The sequence below is a fragment of the Trachinotus anak genome, unplaced genomic scaffold (genome assembly GCF_046630095.1).
Source record: "Trachinotus anak isolate AG129_WGS33_773 ecotype Australia unplaced genomic scaffold, CSIRO_AGI_Tana_v1 ptg000023l, whole genome shotgun sequence".
In the NCBI taxonomy this organism is placed as follows: domain Eukaryota; kingdom Metazoa; phylum Chordata; class Actinopteri; order Carangiformes; family Carangidae; genus Trachinotus; species Trachinotus anak.
This window is the reverse complement of record NW_027273874.1, coordinates 6,290,264-6,311,142: the sequence shown is the minus strand read 5'-3', so window position 1 is coordinate 6,311,142 and position 20,879 is coordinate 6,290,264. Positions and strand designations below refer to the sequence as shown.

General features: G+C 42.4%; 1 protein-coding gene across 1 annotated transcript in view; it reads left to right on the top strand.

Annotated features, from left to right (window-relative positions):
- shroom4 (shroom family member 4) overlaps positions 1-20,879 on the top strand; it is a 67,398-nt gene that overhangs the window by 19,940 nt on the left and 26,579 nt on the right. Inside the window, exon 2 of the mRNA XM_071459443.1 lies at positions 5,353-5,504. Coding sequence (XP_071315544.1) covers positions 5,353-5,504 — 152 coding nt within the window. The remainder of the gene's footprint in view (positions 1-5,352; positions 5,505-20,879) is intronic.

Here is a 20,879-nt window from a genome sequence, read left to right as displayed (position 1 = left end):
ACCCTCTCGTATCCTCTGGATGTCTTCATGTAAACAAATGAGGAACCGTTTCCTCCTCTTTATTCCTCGCCAGCGCTTCTTTTTTTGTGTATATTTGTGTGTGTTGTGCGACTGTGTTCGTGCGCGTTAAATGCGGATTAAAATTTTTGTATATCTTCACCGTCAAAGAAATGACACAACTTTTCCCACACTGGACTCACTGCCAGAGTTTCTGATCATCTTTCCGTGTGTGTGTGTGTGTGTGTGTCCCATGCTTTGTGTATACACACACAATTTGCTTGCAGACTCTCAGAGCTGCGTTACCCAGAGAGCTACTCATTTTCTCTGTCTGGTCCTTTCAGTAATGTGAGGTTTTAAATGCACGTGTTCAGGCACCGCCTTGCAGTGAGGGACACACACACACACACACACACACACACACACACACACACACACACACACACACAGACAGATGTGTGCTGTAAAGCGACTTGAGTAACTTCTGCTGTTTAAGATTGAAGTGCAGATGTTAATGCTTTGTTAATCATCTCTGTCATAACTGCTCAAATGCTGCACTAACGCACATTAACACACACACACACACACACACACACACACACACTCCTCTGAAGGATGGTTTTGTACCCAACTGTTAATGATTTTCAGTCTGGAACTGATGATCGTTTCAGTTTTTGATAAAGAGGCTGTTGTTCGATGGAGTTTGCAGAGTGTGTGTGTGTGTGTGTGTGTGTGTGTGTGTGTGTGTGTGTGTGTGTGTGTGTGTGTGTGTGTGTGTGTGTGTGTGGGTATGTGTCAGGTGATAGTTGAGTGATGACAACCTGTGACCAGCATGGGGATTCCCGTTTTTTCCAGGGCACAATAACGGGCATCATGCCACGACACAGACACACACACGCGCACACGCACACACACATAAACACACAAACAAACACACACACACTGCTGTGAAGTCACCCCTTGAATCTAAAAATAAAAGGGTGTGTCTGACTGTGTGTGTGTTTCAGCACACAGAGAGAGTATTCTTCTCCGTCTACCAAGTGCCGGGGGTGACCTCACCCAGTCTGGACATCCCACAGCCAGCAGCATGGCACACACACACACACACACACACTCCGGGCATGTAGGTCAGACTGAAGAGCTTTGATCCAGACGCAGGAGAAGCAGTAGAAGAAGAAGAGTTTCATTCCAGTTCCTGCAGCAGCTGAACTGATGTTCCTCAGTGTCTCGGTCAAACTGCTTCCTCTTCCTCTAACACTGTTATTGTTTCCTTTTAAACATGACCTCACTGATTAACTGACTCTCAGAGCAGTTGGAGATAGATAGATTTCGTTGGAAGCCTTCATCCTGATTCTGCTCTCCTCATCACACGTTCGGGCCCTTTTGTGGAAAGTTGACCCTGTGTTTTCCATCCTGCTCGTCTCTGTCTGGAGGTATGATGTCAACTGGCAGCGACCAGCAGCTCCCGAACCCTCTGATGTCAAGAAATGAGCTTTGGTTAATGACTTCATCAGCCACACACACACACACACACACACACACACACACTCACACACACACACACACACACACACACACACACACACACACACACACACACACACATCTGCCTGCTCTGCCCATAATAAACTCTCTTATTACCACTCTCTAATTATTATGGCCCACATACCTGCTTGCTGGGTTAAGTATGTAAAACCCACAGGTGTGTGTGTGTGTGTGTGTGTGTGTGTGTGTGTGTTGCTCTCCTCAGGTCGTCTCCTCCCTTCCTTCCTCTGCTTCCTATTGTTCCTTCACACCGGTGTAAATTCTGGCACATCTTCCTCTCTCCTCTTTCTCTCCTCTCCTTCTTCTCCTGCCCTCCCTCTCTTCCTTTCCTTCCCTTCTGCTTTCTGTCTCCTTTTATCCTCACCACCTTCCCTTACTCATTCTCATCTCATTGCCTTCATTTGTTAGGTTTTCATTCTTGCCTTTTTCATCCTCGTCTTTTCCCTTCCACCCTTTCCTCCTCACCTTCATCACCTTCCCTTCTTCTTTTATATGTCTGTATTTTTCTCTTTTGCTCTCTTTTTTTATTCCCACCCTTCATCATCACATGCTTTTATTCCCACCCTTCCTCCCTCCTCATATTTTCCTTCTGCCTTTCCTCACCTCCCCATCCTGCCTGCCTCCCTTCCTCTTTATCTTCCTCTTGTCCTTCCTCACTTCATCCTCACCTCCTTTTCCTCTCAGGTTAATCCCCTCATCTTCATCACCTTCCCTTGCCCTCTCCCTTCCTCCTCTCCTTCCCTCACTCCGTCCCCCTCTTGTCCATGGGAAAATGACAGATTACTTTTTGAGCTTAACGGTACACTGATAGTTTTAGCAGAGCCAAGTACTGCACAGTGCTCGTGTGTGTGTGTGTGTGTGTGTGTGTGTGTGTGTTACCCTAGCACTGTTTATTTCAGCGGAGTCCTACATTTATTACATAGCAGAATAATGAGAGGTCATATTATTGCTGTGTATTTGAGTTTCTTAACCATGCATGCATGTGTTTGGGAACACTGTGTGTGTGTGTGTGTGTGTGTGTGTGTGTGTGTGTGTGTGTGAGATCCTCATTGTAAGCAGTGTTAAACATTCCACCAGCGAAGCCATTTCTGCCTCCAGTTTGTTTTCATAATGAAAAACTCATTAGAAACGAATGAACATAAACACTGTGTCAAATGCATTCAACTCATGCCGGAGGCCCTTTTTTCTGTGTGTGTGTGTGTGTGTGTGTGTAATCTCTGTGATTTTTGGAATGTGTGTGGAAATACCATAATTTTCACAGCACATAATACAATAGCAACCAAAACAGAGGTGTGTGAGACCCACACTGTGAAAAATTTTGCATTTCATGCTATGGCCACAGAAAATACTCGTTTCTGATTGGCCGGCCAGTATCAGCTAATAAACCCCGGTGACCTGTCAGTGAGTCAGTCATTACAAACTCATGCTGTGCAGCCAAACATTGTTCAAACTTACAGAACATTACCTTAAACTCTAGTGCAGATCCCAGATATTATGCTTGATTCTGCATTATCACACGGTGGCTCTCTGAGAAACTGACTCATCAAGTGCAAGGAAAGTAGGAAAACTGAAAAAACTTTGGGGTTTCCTGATGTAGAAAATAAAAGAGATGGATCAAACTTATTTCTTTCACTTTGTGTTGTCCCGAGCGTTTTTTAGCTTCTTCTTCTCGTGACGACCTTCTTTCATTTTCATAAACCGTGACACTTCATGGTGCATCAGCAGAAAGGTGTTTTCAGGTGGAACCTGTAAACCTGGGTGCTGCTTCGAGGCTGATTTGTGTGAAAGCAGATGGAAGAAGAAGAAGGATTACATGGGTCTTAGTCCTGACCAAGTTCAACAGAGCCAGAGACTCAGAAACTTGAGCGCGGTGTCAAATCATCAGCCAAGCCTTGAGCTGGATCCCAGTCCACCTAAACTGGTTTACAGAATGTCAACAAAACCCAAATATGAAACTGTTTGGCTTTCACCAACACAAACCTGACCATCATCAAAACCAAAGGTTGTGATAAAGCTGCACAGCTCAGATGTGGTTGCCCGCTCCGGGGTTTTCCATGTTTGGAGTGGTATTACAGCAGGATCAAGTTTTGAAATATTAACCTTTGAAGTCAGGATTCGTGACAGCATTAGGCCCAAGAGAACATGGCGGAGAGCAGGAGTTAATATATGAAAGATCTGGATTTATGTTTGAGTTGGCTCACGAGGCAGAGTTCCCCGCCGCGTGTCCGTAAAATCCGAAAACCGTAAAATAAGACCTGTGTTTCCATTACATGCATTCCTTTGATTTTTGCAGCAGCAGTGAGAGAACGAATGAATGGATGATGGAAAGAGGGTGGGACAAGTCTGCTCTCCATTTTCACACTATATAATCAGGATTTTGTTCCTTTATATATGCCCCTGAAGAATTTATACAGGGTTAATGGTGGAATTCACCTGGGTTTGATATGAAAGGGATGTTTAAAAAAAACCTGAACCTCCACAATGACGTGGGAGGAAGCTGAGGAGAAAAAAAAAAAACAGGACCTCACTTTAAAATGGGGAGAAGTTTGGAAAAGTCACTGTAAACATCTAATCCAGTCATCCATGAAATAAACCTTTAAAACCTCTTACTCACACCAAACTCCATTGAAAAAAATTGACTTTTTAGCCCATTGCTCTAATGAGATCCCCACCAAACACCACTTTATCACTGCCTACTCTGATATAAACAGAGGTTCACATTCTTAACCTTCTCAGTGACCTGGTTTTGGCAAATCCAAGTAAACTGGATTAGAGGAACCTACATAAGGCTAACATCTCGCCAGTTTGAAGATATTGATATTACTTTTGCTGTAGCATTGAAATTAGATGCTGTTTTCAATTTTGGTTTGTGAGCTCTGCAAAAAGGCTTGAAGGGAACATTTTGCAAATTTAGTTTATTTCCATGAAGAGGTAACAAGATTGAAACTGATATGAAAACATTAATAAAAAAACAAAACAAAACACAATTGTAAAATACAAAATATAAATATTAAAAGAAACTAAAAAAGCCTTTTCCATTGCCTTGAGTATTATATGGAGACTTTATTTTTCCCCCTAGCATCTCTGCCCAGCTTTAAAAACATGAGGATGAAAATGCACTTAATGTTTCTGCTGCACCATGTACTGCAGACAACACTAAATTGAGTATTTTTTGTATCTGTAAAATGTCATATCACTAAATCTTGTACCGTTGTCGTTGGCCCACTTCTCCTCCTGTTGGCGGTCCACTCAGTAAGTCCTGTGTGTTCCTCTCTTTCTTTCTTTCTTTCTTTCTTTCTTTCTTTCTTTCTTTCTTTCTTTCTCTCTCTCTCTCTCTTCCATCCTCTCTTTCTCCACGTCTTTTCATGTGATTTATAGCTGAACTCAAACCTCGCACCCGTCACTGTTTCACCCCTCTGCAGCCTGAAAAACACGCGCCGAGACATCCCAGCAATGCATCAACAGCACGGGCTTCACCACTGTGTGACCCGCAGTCAGCACTGAGGCAAACACACACACAGAGTCTGTTACTGAGGAATGTGTTGGGTTTCTGTGGGATGTTTGGTCCAGGCTGTTTTGGAGATGCTCTTTCAGGGTCCTGTTGCCATGGGGACAGAGACAGCTTCAGAAAAAATGTCTCCCAAAACTGGGTTTTAAAGGAGTCGTCTTGGCAGCGCCGACGTATCCTCGAGTGACTTTTTTTATTCTTGCTATCATTTTTTTTTTTCTTCATGTGAATGTGCTTCTGTTCGCCTTCCAACATCTCTCCCTCTCTCTCTCGTCTCAACCAATTCACGTCTTTGTCTGCAGATCGAGGATGGAGGGAAGGCGGCCCACTGCAAGAAGCTGAAAGTCGGCGACGAGCTCATTAACATAAACGGATCCGCCCTCTACGGCAGCAGACAGGAGGCCCTCATCCTCATCAAGGGCTCGTACCGGACACTGAAGCTCACAGTCAGGAGGTAAAAACACTGGATGCAATAAAATACACGCTCTGCACACACATGGCCTTTCCTCATGAACAGCTTCACGACTTCAAAGTGAACATTTGAGCATCTGTCTTCCGAAAACGGATGCGCGTCGTTCGGTCCTCCTCCTCCGTCTTCACTGACACTCGTCCCGTCTTGTCGTTGACCCGGCGACACGGGAAGGAAGGTGAGGGAGGAGACGAGAAGGAGGCTTGTTAGGAATCCGCTCGCCACGCAGGCAAACACTCATGAGAGCGATGTTCTCAGGTAGAAAATGTTGCGCAGGATGTGACCTTTCACCTTCAGGGTGTCAGAAGGGAAGCAGATAAACCCCGTTGAGGACTGAAGGGGTGGATGTCTGTTTGGGTGTGTTTAGCGAAGCGCTTGAATCTCAAAGGAAACAAGTGAATAGGAAGATAAATGAAAGTTTTCAGTTTCCTGTGCAGATTTTTATGATCAGTGAAGGAGAATTCTCCAACAAAAATTTTCCAACCTGGGTTTAAATCATAATTATCACCACTGTTCCCTCTGTCCTAGAAATTATCCTCCAGCATCATCTCATATCTGTATCATTATATAAACACTTGTCTCTCTCTTGTAATGTTATTGATTATTCTTTAAATACAGTTTCATAACTTTTGGAGAAGTTCTGCACAGTGACGCTGAGATTGTAAAGTAGAAAGATAAACTGTAAAATTGCTGTGAGCATAAAAAACCAAAGAAATTTAATATCATAACATACATGAAGGTTTCTGTGGATTATTTTGGGAATTCTGGGAATTGTAAAAACTGTGGATTTAAAGTTGTATTAACAGATTTTTTTTGGCCACAGGAAAAACAAGCCATTAACACACCGGTGACTCACACAGTCGACTAGTGCAGCTTTAAAGTTTATTTACTGCACCTCGGGTGAAGATCTGCAGATCTGAGGTCAGATTTAACAGTGTGCCGTATCAGATCAGTTATTTGGAGCAGAGCAGCTGATCTCAAGGAGACGTTTTTAGTTTATTGATCTCTTATCACCCTGATGACATTTTAATTTGGTATCTGTATTTTCATATTTAACCTTTTTTTTTTTTTAATTTTCTCCATCATCTCTGCATCGACTCCTGTGTCAGCTGACTTTTTACAAATTTAGACATGTGCATCACTCTTCTTATTCTCCATTTCTTCCATCCCTTTTTCATGTCACAGTAACACACCCTTAGTTACAGCAGTGTAAACTCCACAAAAGCATTTAAAAAAAATACACAATAAAAAGCTTTGCCAGCTAATTTCGGAGAAAACCCTTTCTGTATATTTTAATTTCCTGCAGTCTATGAATGCTACACCAACCCCCCTTTGATGCTGTTTTTTTGCAACTCAGTGGATGTAAGTGGAAATGCAACAAGTGTCCAGAAAGTTTAAAATACATTTTAAATAATATTTAACTTTGCAAATAGAGAAATAGAGTTTTGTTATTTTTCTCAGCTTCTCTGTCACCTTGACGTCGATACTTTCTGCTCGGCTCAACAGGACTGAAGCTTAAACCCAGTGTGGAAGGTTTTTCTGGTGCTACAACTATCGCTCTGTCTTGTCGGACGGCCTCAGACAGCTGTTTGGCAGCAGCGCGTCTTGTTCTGGATTTGAAACCGGATCGGCCGTCCAGCAGTCGTTGCTGGGTTTTCTGCTGCTGTTCCTGCAGCAGGCAGACCCCTGTCTAATGCTGTTAGACACACACACACACACACACTGACCTGCACTTACACACATGTACATTTTAAATGCTCAGGCGCAGACTCAGACAGACAGATGGACAAACATAGATTGTTTAAGGAATGCTACTGGTTGTGAGAATCCCACCCAGTTAAATCCACTGTGTGTGTGTGTGTCAGTGTCTGGTATGTACTGAGCGTCTGACTCTTGAGGGACTTTCCCAACACTTTGTGTGTGTGTGTGTGTGTGTGTGTGTGTGTGTGTGTGTGTGTGTGTGATTGGTTTTCTCGTTTATTTGTCAGCAGGATTACGCAAAAAGTACTGAACTGATTTACACTGAACTCAGCGGAGGGACCGTTCATGAGCCAGGGAAGAACTCGTAAAATTTTGGGACAGACCTGAATAATTTACTGTGAATTCGATTTTTTTTCTCTGAAGTCTGGTGTATGTTGTTTGACACTGGCCTTGGTGGATGTTCTCGCTCTCTCAGCGCCCGTCTTGCTCTGAATGTTTGGTAATATAAGCTTTTCAGGAATGATTGACAGTCAAGGCCTGCAACTAACCATCATTTTCATCATTAATTATTCTGCCAGTCATTTTCTATATAAATCGATTGGTTGCTAGGCTTATTCTGATTGGTTGGTTTGTAACCGTGTTCTGATTGGTGGGTTGATATGTGGCCGTATTCTGATTGACTTTGTGTTTTTATGTGATTTCTGTGCGGTTTACTCTCACAAATCCAACACGGAGCCGTTAGTTCTGTTTTGGCAGGAGCGCTCTAACACGGCCACCTGCATGTGAAGTAAACTCACTTTGACTGACAAGTTTCTGACACTAATCAGCAATCGGAACACCGGTATTGGGCGGGACTCTGTTGCACTTTGACCCCGACTCTGTGCCAGTAACGTCACGGCGTTCGCCAGCCTCGTTTCAGTCATTACCGTAGGAACAAGGAACCCTCTGGAAGGTGGTGTAGCTCGCTGCTGCCAGACAACACACACACACACACACACACACACACACACACACAGGGATGATGAAATGCTCACATTTGCACACTTGGCTGTGCTTGTGTAGTTTTAACAGTGGAAAAGGGCCCTTAGTCAGAAGCCAAAACTCGTTACCACCTCTTTTAATAACACAAGGGGACTGTTGGTACGGAGACGGCATGTGAGTGGATGGACGTCCCTGTTTCTTTTTCTGCCTCAGCAGGTCGTTATTAGGAATGTAAAAACCTGGGGTGTGTGATAAAGTTTTTCATGGGGGCAGAATGAACCTTTGTCGCTGAAACCTCAGCACGAAGGGAACATTTTAGGTAATCAATCAATCATTCAACAAACAGGCGTCGGCAGGCAAGTTCGGCTCAGTTCTAGGTTTTTAGGGATGTGAAGGGTTGCCTAGACGCCCCTTAAATGCCAGTGATTTGAATCTTTAGTTGAGGTGCACGTGATTCAAAGCCTGTGTTGTCAGTTGAATCATCAGGTTTTTTGTTTTTGCTGTTGTCATTGTGCACAGAGCAGCAATACCAGAAAGGAAGCAATGAACCGAGACTTTCCCTAGAAATGACCTAACTGCAATAAAAACAGAGAAGGGTGTTTCTTCACCTCGCCAAGAGAGAGGATTTTACTGTGACGTATGACCAGCACAGAGCCCGTAAATGATATAGTCTTTCTCATAATTCTAGGTTAAGTGTATACATGAATAAAAATCAGTAATAATGTGTGTTGTTAAAAAGAAAATCTACCAACCACGAGTTTATGAAGCTTGTTCTCAATCCCGCTTGAAAAACACCAGGAACACACATTGTTATTAATGCAGCAACAGTCCAGCTGACACAGACCCCGACACACTGGACAGGAAGACGTCGCCACCTGCAGGGAAAGGAGGGAACTGTTGCTTCACTTTTGACTTAGATGATTTCACTGGTGATGCCGGAAGCGTTTATTGTGTTGGCTTGTTGCAGAAACGCCACTTTATCACCTGTGCAGCTGCATCTTTGTCATCTTTGGAAGCCTTGGACTTCATTGTGTTTTCCATGACATTTTTGTAGTTGTGTGTTAGCGTCGTAATGTTCAGTAGTGTTCATGCTGCTGGTAAACTGAGTCATTGCCAGCAGGTGGTGCTCTTACTTCCTTTGCCTGCAGGGGGGAGACATCAGCCTGTCTGTAACTGCAGCCTCTTTACCTGCAGGTGGTGCTGGGGGGCAGAGGTGGAATTAGTCTGACAGACTCCAAACAGCTCCCCCTTGTGGATCTGTAGCAGTTTAACATGATGGAGGGAGTTTGTGAGGGAGTTAGAATATGTCAGAGTTAGTTAGTGTGAGGATTAGTTCCCACTTCCTCCAATTTAAGATCCTTCCCTTTCACTTTTTGTCTTCTCCGAGCTTCAGTTTAAAGGCACCTTAAGATAAAAACTGCAGTTCTTGGGCTCTTCCCATTCAACGGGTTATACCGTGCGATACATTTTATATGTATTCATATAAATGTATAACAATAACTCCAGTCTGTTTGTGCCCTTTGGTCCCCTCCTCCTTCGCCACGGCTCCCTGGTTTTCCAGGATGGCATCTTTCCAAACAGTTGTCAACATTCCTGCCAAACGTCAGCAACTCCACCTTGTATGTTTTTATATGTGCGTGCCTGTGTGTATGTGTACATGTGTTTTAGACAGTGTGAGAACTTCCCCTCAGTGCCTTTTCTGTTATTCTAAGCTCAATTAAAACTCACTTAACCTAAACTGAGATGGAGGGTAGCTACATGGATTTCTTATACCCAATACGCTTGTCTTGGAAACAGCAGGAAATTACTCACTGGGGTTCCCCTTGTACAGTATTTTACTGTGGGAGCATTTCGTGAATAAATGGGCTTTTTTACTGAGGGAGCAGGCAAGGAAAATGTACATATTGGATTTAATTATATGATATAAACGCAGAGGAAGGAAACATGGAGTTGGCGGGGAGAGATGATGATTTGTTCAACTTTAGCTAAGATTTGGAAAATGGTGTTTTTGTCCAACGTTTGTACTAAACTCTGGTTGGGAAAGCTTTGATATGAAAGCTTGTAATAGATTTATAAAAGGCTGTATTGTATTTGAAAGGTTTCCATGAGTTGTGTAACACTAGATTTTCATGTTTTTTTGACTCCTAGAAATATATTAAAGGTCCCATATTGTATAAAGTGAGACATCCATGTCCTTTTTGATTATAAAGCAGGTCTAGGTTCTATATTAATCCTGTGAAAGTATCAAAGCCTCAGTCCACAGAGAAATGCACACAGCCTGTATTCAGAAACTGAGCCTTAAAACTAGCTGTCAGGACTTCTGTAACTTTGTGATGTCACAACAACTGTCACTGCTCTCAGCCCCGCCCACTTGGATCCACCATCCAACCTTTCAGGATTTTGTTTCTCTGAGTGTTTACCTCAAATCTGCTATATTTTTATTGGATCCCTCAGAAAACAGTCAGCCAAGACCTGTTGTTACTAGAGCTCCAGAGAGAAGCCTGAGAGAGGAGATGTAAAAGTCAACCACAAATATATCTTCTTATGAATATCAACACTTCAAATAAAACACCAGAAAAGTGTAAAATATAGGGCCTTTAAAACTCTGCTCCCATTAACTCTGCTTTTTCGCATCATTGTTCATTCTTTAAATAAAATATATTGAATTCAGACTTGCTTCATTGTCCTGTGCTGCTGAAAGAGGAGCAGGCCAAATGAAGGCCTGCAGGCTAAATTTGGCAAACCACAGGAATTTACTGGGCTGCCTGGCAGTTTAGTGGAAGGATAAGAGTGCTCAGTGTTTGGGTCCATTTTAGTTTTTATTTCAGGGGTGATGCTTTATGGGCATTTTAACAAGCCAACTGACGGTGAAGAGGTCCCACACTGCTGTTAACTAGTGTTGTATTTTTCTCCTAATTAAGAAATCCACTGTGATAAAGAATGCAATGTGCTCCCAACAAAGTTACTGCAGCTAAAAACACAAACAAAAGATAATTTTAAGAAGAATAACGCTGAACTGATTCTTGACTAAAGTTCCTTTTTATGAGATCACACTGTGCTGTTGGCAAACAGCAGTGAGAGGTTTGCATTTTTGCGGTGTTCTCTGATGGTTGAAGGACTTAATTCCCCAGAATCTCATACAAAATTATGAGGAAAAATATTGTTCAACAAATTGTTTTCATTCTGCATGATTATGATGACAGTGATGCAGATTTGTATAAATTTATATGGTTTTTATGTTTGAAATTACTGATTATTATTTCACTTTTCAAATCATGTTAAGCGTTTTCTCGACTGATTGATTCTTTGGTCTATAGTAGATGAAAAATTGCAACCGTAATTTCCCAGAATCCAAGTTAAAATCTCTAAATAACTTATTGTGTTTGACCAACAGTCCAGAACCCAGGAAAACAGCAACATCGTCACTGCTCTGAAGCTCAGAGCTGCAGAAACACTGAGCATTGCTTTATAACGTGCATGTCCTGAGTACTGCACTTATAAAACACACATTTAATTATGTTTGAAAGCTGTGTGGCAGTGCATGTAATCACTCAGGACAAACTGCACAAACACTGTTTGTCAAATACAGATCATGTTCATACTGTAGCTACTGTAAGTGCAGAATACTAGATTTTTCATTATTGGACTGTAAGTTGTGATTTATTGTTTCTATACCTGACGATACGATTTCCTCTGGACATACAGTATCTGTAGGGTTTCAGTCAGTGGTAATAAGACACTCTTTATCAGCTTTTCTATATTATTCAACGAGGAACTTGTTTCTTTTCTTTTTCCACGACCCTGCTTCTATAACCTCTGATAAAAAGAGTTTCTCTTTCATGTTCGCTGCCCAGTGTGACCTTCTAGCTTTTCTCTTTCAGATTTTGTCGCTGCCAGTTAAACAGCAGGAGTATTTCTGTCTCTTTACATCTTTTGGGGCGTTTGTCGTTGACTGACTGATGATTTTTCCAATATATTTCTGGAAGGGAAAGAACGCTGGGGATGTTTTGTCGGCTCGACCTGGAAATGTTCCTTCTATACTACTTCCTGTTTTCACAGACCTTTTGTTAGATCCAACTGTACTGTGTGTGTGTTTTTGTGTTTTACTGTGTGTGTGTGTGTGTGTGTGTGTGTGTGTCTCGGTGGGCAGCCGAGGACGAGGCAGGAGGACATTCTTCAACTTTTGCATCATTTCCTGTTCTTCCCAAAGTTTCCCCTCCCTACTTCCTGTCCAGCTTGGACTTAATGCGTTGGCAAAAATTTGTGTGTATGTTTGTGTGAGAAGACGCAGCCTTAATGGGAAGCGACACAAAGACCAAACGCGTTTATTTACAGCCGCTGATTGAACAGGAAACCGCCCCTCAGATGCAGGTGTGCATGTGTATGTTGTGCGCACAGGCCTAAATGAAAGAGGAAGAGATCATTTTAGGTTTTAGATCTTTCAATTTAATTTGACTCGTCGTATGTTGGCAGCTCGAAATGACACTGGAAAAACTTCAGTACCCAGAAACCCTGTAAGGTGGCGTCAGAATGCTGCATGTACGAGCTCATTTTATAGACCTGAGTGACGGAAGCTGAAGGGACAAGAAGTCGAGACAAAGTTTAGGCCTCAACCTTTCTGTCAGTGACCTGACGCCTCTTGTAGCTATACTGTCTGTCGCTGTTGTTTTCATTGTTGAGGAGGATTTTTTGTTCTCTCTGTTAAAACCTCACTTTGGAAATCAGAGGCCTGTTTTACCAAATATACAAAATGAGATCAGTTCCTCTCGCTTAAAAAAAATCAAATAAATCCTGAGAGTAGGATGCTGAAGTTCTAGTTCTGCTGCTCATGTGCTGGATTTCAAGTTGGGTTCAGGCCTTTTTGTTCAGACGTTCCTCTCTCCGGCTGGGCCAGTAGTCTGCGTGACCCATGCTGCTGGTAGTTATACAAAGTCCAGCGGGAAGAGGGAAAGAAATAAAGCAGAAACACACTCTTGGGTCAGGTTTGAATCTGTGATCTGGCAGTACCAGATGGGTCCAGATGCTGGCTTTGGGTCTCAGCTCCAGGCCCCTTCAGAGCTCTGTGTTTTTGCCAGAAACCCAGGTTATTCAAATCAGTCTGCTTTTATTTTTTTTGCATTTTTTCTGCAGTCTGTTCTGAATCTGCCAACCGAGATCGCAGCCCGACCCCGGTGAGAAAAAACGCAGCTGTTTGTTTTATTTTCCCCCGATATGAATCTTTTCTCATCACTTTCTGCAAATAGTGAAAATCTCACTTTGGGTGGAAATCTCTTTCAAATTCAGAAGCAAATCAAAACAAAAAAAAAACCAAAAAACTGTCAGATTACAGGGCAGCGAGGCAGGAAATGTCCCGCAGACTCAGGTTCAGGCCGGAGTTACCTGGCAGCACCGTACACTCACGGCAGCAGGAGGAGCGAACATGAGGAAATTAAAATGTTAATTACAGGAGAGGCTGATATCACGTCTGATGTTTTGACAGGGTAAACAGGACTTTATGACAAAGCCCTTTCGTCTCGGCTCACTCTTTCATCTGTGTTACACATTAACTAAACATTTATTTTTGCCGAAAGCTCGACAGGCAGGAGGAAGAGGAGATGAAAGAGTGGAAGCAGGGAAAGTGGGTGAAAGAGAAAGGAGCTGGGGTTTGTGGTGATTTGAAGAATGTAGGTGAAATAACATTTTGACATGTTTTGACATGCTCATGTCATTTTGTCCTCGATGAGCCCGGTTTAAAGGATTTGGAGGGAGATCCCTGATCAGTTTGTCGTGTTTGGTTCCCACCAAAATGTGTCCAAGGCACCAGGTAATGAAGAGCTTGAGCTGGACTCACAAACCTGTTCATATTGATCAGAAAGTTATTGATTTTAATCATCACTCTGATTCTTTCACACTGTACTTTATTCAGGCAAAGTTCCTGCGTGGCTGCATGTGATTAGACAGAATTAACTTTAGCGTCTTTTTGCTAAATGAAAACTGAAAACACTGAAAATATTAATAATTAATACTCAACTCCATTTCAACAGTTTTCAATGGTAAGAGACTGAAGCCAAGATATCGCTACATGTGTCAGTTTGCATGTTTGTGATGTCATAACATGATCATTTACATATGTACCAGATTTTAAATAAACACAGTAAACATAACTGGTTCTCAGCAGCTTCATCATTAGCAAGCGGCCGTCAATATGCATCTAAACCTACCTGTGATTTCTGAAATGCTTTTTTTAAGGTTGCTGTCGAGTGCTACGTTCCATTATGAGGAAAAAAAGGTGTTGGAAGTGTTTTTAAAAGTTATTTTGAGAATTAAATCATCATTTTAGTCCTTTTTTTAAGCTAAAATGTCAAATACTTGCTGTTTCTAGCTTCTCAGCTTCCTTTTTTGTGTCACATGACGATAAACTGAAAATCTTTGGGTTTTCAACTATAGGTCAAACAAAACAAGACATTTGAACACATCACCTTCGTCTGTGGGGAATTAAAACAGGCATTTTACACTATTCTCTGGTATTTCATAGACAAACCTATTAATCAAGTAATCAATTAATCGAAAAAATAGTCAACAGGTGAATCTATAATGAAGCCCTACTTTGCTAAGATCAAGAGCAGCAGTTGCCAAAGTTGGTGAAAGTTGAGACAAACTGATGCTGATGTGTGAGGAAAATCAAGGACCCGGGTTCCTGAGGACTCTGTTGCAGTCTGGATGTTTCCTCGATCTGAAAACTGTTAAATCATGAGTGAAGCCGCTTCACCCTCGTCCTCCTCTCACTTATCCGACCCCACTCTCCTCCTGCTCTCTTGCGATCTGCCTCTGGTTCAGTGGTGGCCGGTGAGCGTCAGCTGCTTCAGCAGCGCTGCTCAATTTCACAGTTTGTTTGTTCTTGCTCATTTGAAACATTTGTTTTCATCTTTTTCCTGGAAGAGTTTGGCCTCCGACCGTGCAGCTCTGCTCCGTCTGCACGCTGACTGGCTCTTTCTGTTCTGTTTTTTGTTTCTCTTGTTAGTAAGATGCTTCTTTCGGACTGTCAGAAGGAGGTCTGTGGGCTCGGGCACATGCAACATACACACATTTGTCTGGTTGTTTGGCATTTCACCGCAGACAGATGGATGGGGCGAAAACGTGCACGCGGACAAACACAGACACGCACACATCCCGTTGTTTAGATTTTTGTACCACAGGGTCCCTGGAGACCGGGGCTAAGACTGATGTCTGCAGTGCCAAGAACCATGAAACACAATAGTCTGCCCCCCATCACTGCTTCCCAAAGTGAACAATAGACATTCCTTACATTCCTCAAGACCTCTTCCTCACACACACACACACACACACACACAAACACGCACATACATAAACACACGCTTCCATACACCGTCCTGGGTCTGATTAGAGCCCCGACTGTTAACAATTTTGGTTGTGAGGCTGTTTAGGATGAATTGTGGACACTGTGGATAGTTGTGTGTTTCATGTGTTTCGGTCAGTGGGTTAGTCGTCTGCTGTGACGTGTTAAATCAACAGGATGAGCAGGAACGGGGGCCACGGTGACCTCAGGGATAGAGACGTGAGTTCATGAGATCGGTTGATCATTAGGGCGGGAAAAAGGTCTGCTCACGTAAGAAGTGCGGCTGTCAATCCCCCATGATTCTGAACTCGGGTTGGTGAAGTCGAGCCCAGTTCTCGGACACGCGACAACGCAGCGTGCTCTCAAAGGCAGGCGTCGACAGGGAACAGTAAGACACTGATAGGGCCGGTGAAACCTTTACGGATTTTTTTGACCAATGTGGAGACCCCCGGGATTTGTCCCGTTGTGATTGTGGCTGTTCTTGTTCTAACTGTGCTACAGAGAACCTGGGTGCCCACCAGCTGAGATTCATTGATCCGAGGTTTGGGGGTCAATGAAGCCTTTTACCCAAAAGATGTCATGAGTGAACTTTCCAAAGAGCAGCCCGAAACTGGAATTCAGTCTGTTTTAGCTCTGTTTTGGTCTCCACCACCTTCTGAGAAAAACTCTGTCTCTTCTGCTGCTGATTGGTCCTCCATGTTCACTACCTAATAACTAACTTTGTCTTCACTGTGGGGCTGGGCAGGTAGTGCACAGTGGCTGCCTTTCAGTGTCCAGAAAAAAAAGTGCTTTCAGACTTAACTAATGTATTGAAACCTTCCCATATTTCTACTGGGTTTATTCCACCGGAGCCCACTTTAAAAACGGCGCCTTAAATGCTGAGATGGTCGACTCAGATGTCTTATACTAACTTCCTGTAGTGATCTGTCAGTGTAGAGCTGAAGCAGTTTGATTCATTGATTAGTCGATCGTCAGATGATAAATCTACAACAGGTTTGTTAAGTCATTTAATTGTTAAAGTTATTTGTTGAAGGAAAACGAGGTTCCAGTTTCTCAGATGTGATGATCCCCTGCTTTTGCTCGTCTTATATGAAAGCTTAAAGAAGAAGTTATAAGTCATAAAAACAGTTGTTTAAAGACGTCACGTTGGACTTTGGAAACTTTGATGCTCATTTTCATACATTTAATAGGCCAAAGATTAATCAGTTAATCTGCAGAGTAGTCAGCAGACGGGTGGATAATGAAAATAATTGTTAGTTGTAGCCCTGGTACGGTGTGTGTGTGTGTGTGTCTGTGTGGGCGAGTGTGTCCGTCCTCTATGCGTGTGGTCTGCTACAGTTTATCTGTCTCCACTGGCCTGGTTTTTATTAACTGGCCCATTAAACTGCGACTCCATGATACATGACACTGGTCTGACTCCCCACACACACACACACACACACACACACACAAACACACACTCATACACACAAATTCCTAGCGGCCAGCTCGTACACACACACACACACACACTCGCACACACATGTTAAAAGGATGTTTCTGTGTTATGGAACGGAAGACGAACCAGGACATTAAGTGCCATCACACTAAATCAGTGGTGTTCAGAGAGAGAGAGGATATTCCCTTTAACCCTGTAACCTCGGACGCCCCTCCTTGTTCAGATGTTTCTCAGACTCAGAGTCTGCCTTTTCAGAGCTCTGCAAATTATGTCATTATTGATGATCAGTTTTCTGAAATCATTGATTATTTAGTAGATAAAATGTCTACAAATAATTATAAAGCTGCAGACCTTAATATGCTTTTATTTTTTTAACAGTGAGAATAAATCAAATGTATTAACTTCATCTTGATAGAGCTGCAAATCTTCAGCTTTTAGAGGCTGAAAACAGGAAAAGTTTAGTGTTTTTACATCATAAATCATGAACTTGATTGATTATCAAATTAATTTTCTGTTATTAAACTAACCTCATCATAGGAAATCAGTCAAGTATTGAAGTTTTCGTAGCTTGTGAAAGTCTCATGTTTTAATGAGTTGACAACAATTGAGCAGCGTTAAAAGATGGAAGGAGAATAAACTGTCAGACCGGAGGAAGAGCAGCTGCACAAAAGATTAAATAATAGATTAGAAGCTGCGATATGAACAACCTCAGGTCACGCTGCAGTTGTTGTCGGACTCTGCAGGTTTGCTGGAAGACGTCAACGTCAAATGACGGAGCTGAAACCTAGCAGGGCTTTTCAGCAAGTTCATTCAGCTCCCTCTGTTTTATTTTGAAATCCGAAATCCACTCAGACATTGCATTGAGATTTGTTGAGTCTGATGAATATTTCCAACGTCCAACAATAGAGGGCGGGTTCACTGCCACCGAGCAAAGCTTCACTAAACAATCAAAGCTGAACCTTTCGAACTAATGTTCAATAAATAAAGTATGTTAATAAGAATTCACTTTACATTTTCTTGACAGTTGGATGGGGTAAATAGCAGGAGCACACACACACACACACACACACACACACACACACACACACACACACACACACACACACACACACACACACACAGACACACACAGACACACACACACAGTATAGGGGCTTGAGCAGTAACAAACAGTGCATTGTGCTGCAGAGGCCGAAGTGGGCTTCACCCTTCCTGCCATCGGCCTCTGGTATGAGCCTGGTCTCACTGTACTGATTACCTGGTATGAAAAAACAGTGTGTATATATGTGTGTGTGTGTGTGTGTGTGTGTGTGTGTGTGTGTCAGTTTAATCCTTAACAGTAGTCTACATGTCTACCGTATGTGTGTATCTAAGCAGCAAACATGTCTACCAGTGTGTGTTTGTCCTTCAGAAATCCACAATCGAGGGTGATGAGGGCCCACAAGCCAAACAGACAGCCGTGCACACACACACACACACACACACACACACACACACAAACACAGTGCAGGAGACCCATAAAGCAAACAAATACATCCTAATTGCAGTCAAACACAAAGGGGCAGAGGGGAGGAGGTGAGCTTGTTGAGCCTCTCTTGCTCAGTTAACCCTTCACCGCTGTGAAGACAGACAAGGCATGTAAGGAATCTGCCCACATGCATGTACATAACACACACACACACACACACTCAAGTCTGCAGGGGATATAAGTCTCCAGGAAATCCTTTGAAGCCTGCTGAGAGACTCATGTTATTAAGTGTCTGCTGTTGTGTGGTTGGTTAAACTTCAACGCGGTGAATGTTGGACACTCACACCTCCCGATGTTTGCTCTGCAAGGTTCAAGTCTGGTCAAAATAACCGCTGTGGTTCAGGCTCTCAGCCGTCCGCTGTCGGGCTCGCCGTCTGAAAGGAAGAATGTCACATGCAGATTTTATCAGCTGCAGCTAATGAATGTGAAATCCATGAGTTGGTCAGAGCTCCAAACCAAACTCTTGGCTGTTGCCTGATGGATTAATATGGATTAGTTTGTAGCATTGTTCAGCCAACTAGTTGTGTGTTGTTTTGCTGTTGAAACATGTCCAACATGTAGTGAAATGAAAAAAAAAAACTCCGAGCTGCAGGTTTCTGACAGTCTGTGAAACTTCAGCGCAGAGCAGTGATTTACAGTAGCAGTTGTCAGATACTGTTAACTTCTGTGTTGTCAGCGCGAGTAGTTAGTAATTATGTCGAGGTTAAGGCAAAGTGAAGTGGACGTAGTGGGAGATCGTAAGGTAGATGGGAAAGTCTACGGTGGCCCTGAGAGCTCAACACACAACAACTTAAGAAAACTAAAAAAAACCTAAAAAATACAGAAAACATCTTCATCAATTTGACAACACAAGTGCTGCAAATACTCACAACACAACCAAATACACAAACGCATTGCAGGACACTAAAAAGTGGTGCAAGATGCACTGCATGAATGTATTATAATACATCTAATATAATCCATGTGCAACCCCCCCAAACAACAAGAGAGTTTAGCACTTTTTAATGTCCCCAGGAAACACTTCTGTTCAGGATTATTTGTCAGTGTTTTGGGGCATTTTGCTTTTGTTTAGCAAACAGCAGAGAGCTGAGGGGAAATAAGGGGGAAGCCGGAGTATGAAGTGCAGCAGAAGCTCCCAGCCTGGTTTGAGCTGGGGATGTTGTGATTAATATGCCTGGTATCTTGATGTCCTGGGCCACCAGGCTGCCCTAGTTTCATTTTATTTATTTATGTATTTATTATTTATTCATTTTTATATAAATTATTTATTTATTTATATATAAATATATTTTTTACTTCTGGATGAGAGGGTTTGTTTGCTTGTTTGGCTTTTTTATAATTCATTATTTATTTATCATAAAAAAAACAAAAAACAACGTAAACTTCTTAATTTATTTTAATTCATCTGTTATTTGTTTTTTAATTTACTAAGTGTTCGTGGGCAACGGGAAGAGATACCTTGCACCACACTGAAGCTAACAGCTATATTCACTGTGCAGCCACTGAACACAAAGCTGGGAGCTGCACAGTGAACTGATGTTTAATTAGTTTTCCACAGATTTCCTGTGATAGCGTCAAATTTCCACCTGTCAGTGTCTTTTGTGTGATTTTATTCTTGCAAATGTCCCAGCAAGATAAAATAGTAACACTTTATTTTACAGGTCTGTAAATTCTGCTTCATTTCCTGGAAATAAGCATGTTTGGTACTAATTAACAGAAGGGATATAAAGGGAAATGAGTCTATAAATAAACACACAATCCAGATCATATAGAAGATTAAATTCCCAATAATGAATGAATGATAGATAAATATTGAATGGGGAAACTTCTTTCATGGAAATTCCTCTATAAACCAGTGATAAACTCAACAAGACTAATTGAACCAGCTAAAATAACAGCAGCTCTTATCAGCAGCTCAGAGTACAATAGTCAAAGCCATAGTTGTTTGATATCCCTGCAGCAGGAGAGCTCTTTAACAGAAACATATCTCAGTGATAAGACGTGTGATAAAAGCCCAGTGTTTTCTGCCTCCTGCTCATCCATCACCTCCACTCATTGTTTCTGTGTGTAATTATTCCACGGACTCTTGTATCCTCCTGCAGACCTCCCGTCCTCTCTCACATTCCCCGTCTTTCACCACACTTTGTTTTTTTACGTCTTTCTGCCAAAGCGGAAAAAAGCCCCAGTGTCTGTTCAACAGTCTCTGCTTTCTTTGCTCTTTTCGATTTTTCTTTTTCTTGCTCTGCAAACACACATGTTCGCGCTAAAAAACACACACACACACACACACACACACACACACACACACACACACACACACACACACACTCACACTTATACAAGGAGGAAGTACCTCTGCATTTTTTCCCCACCGTC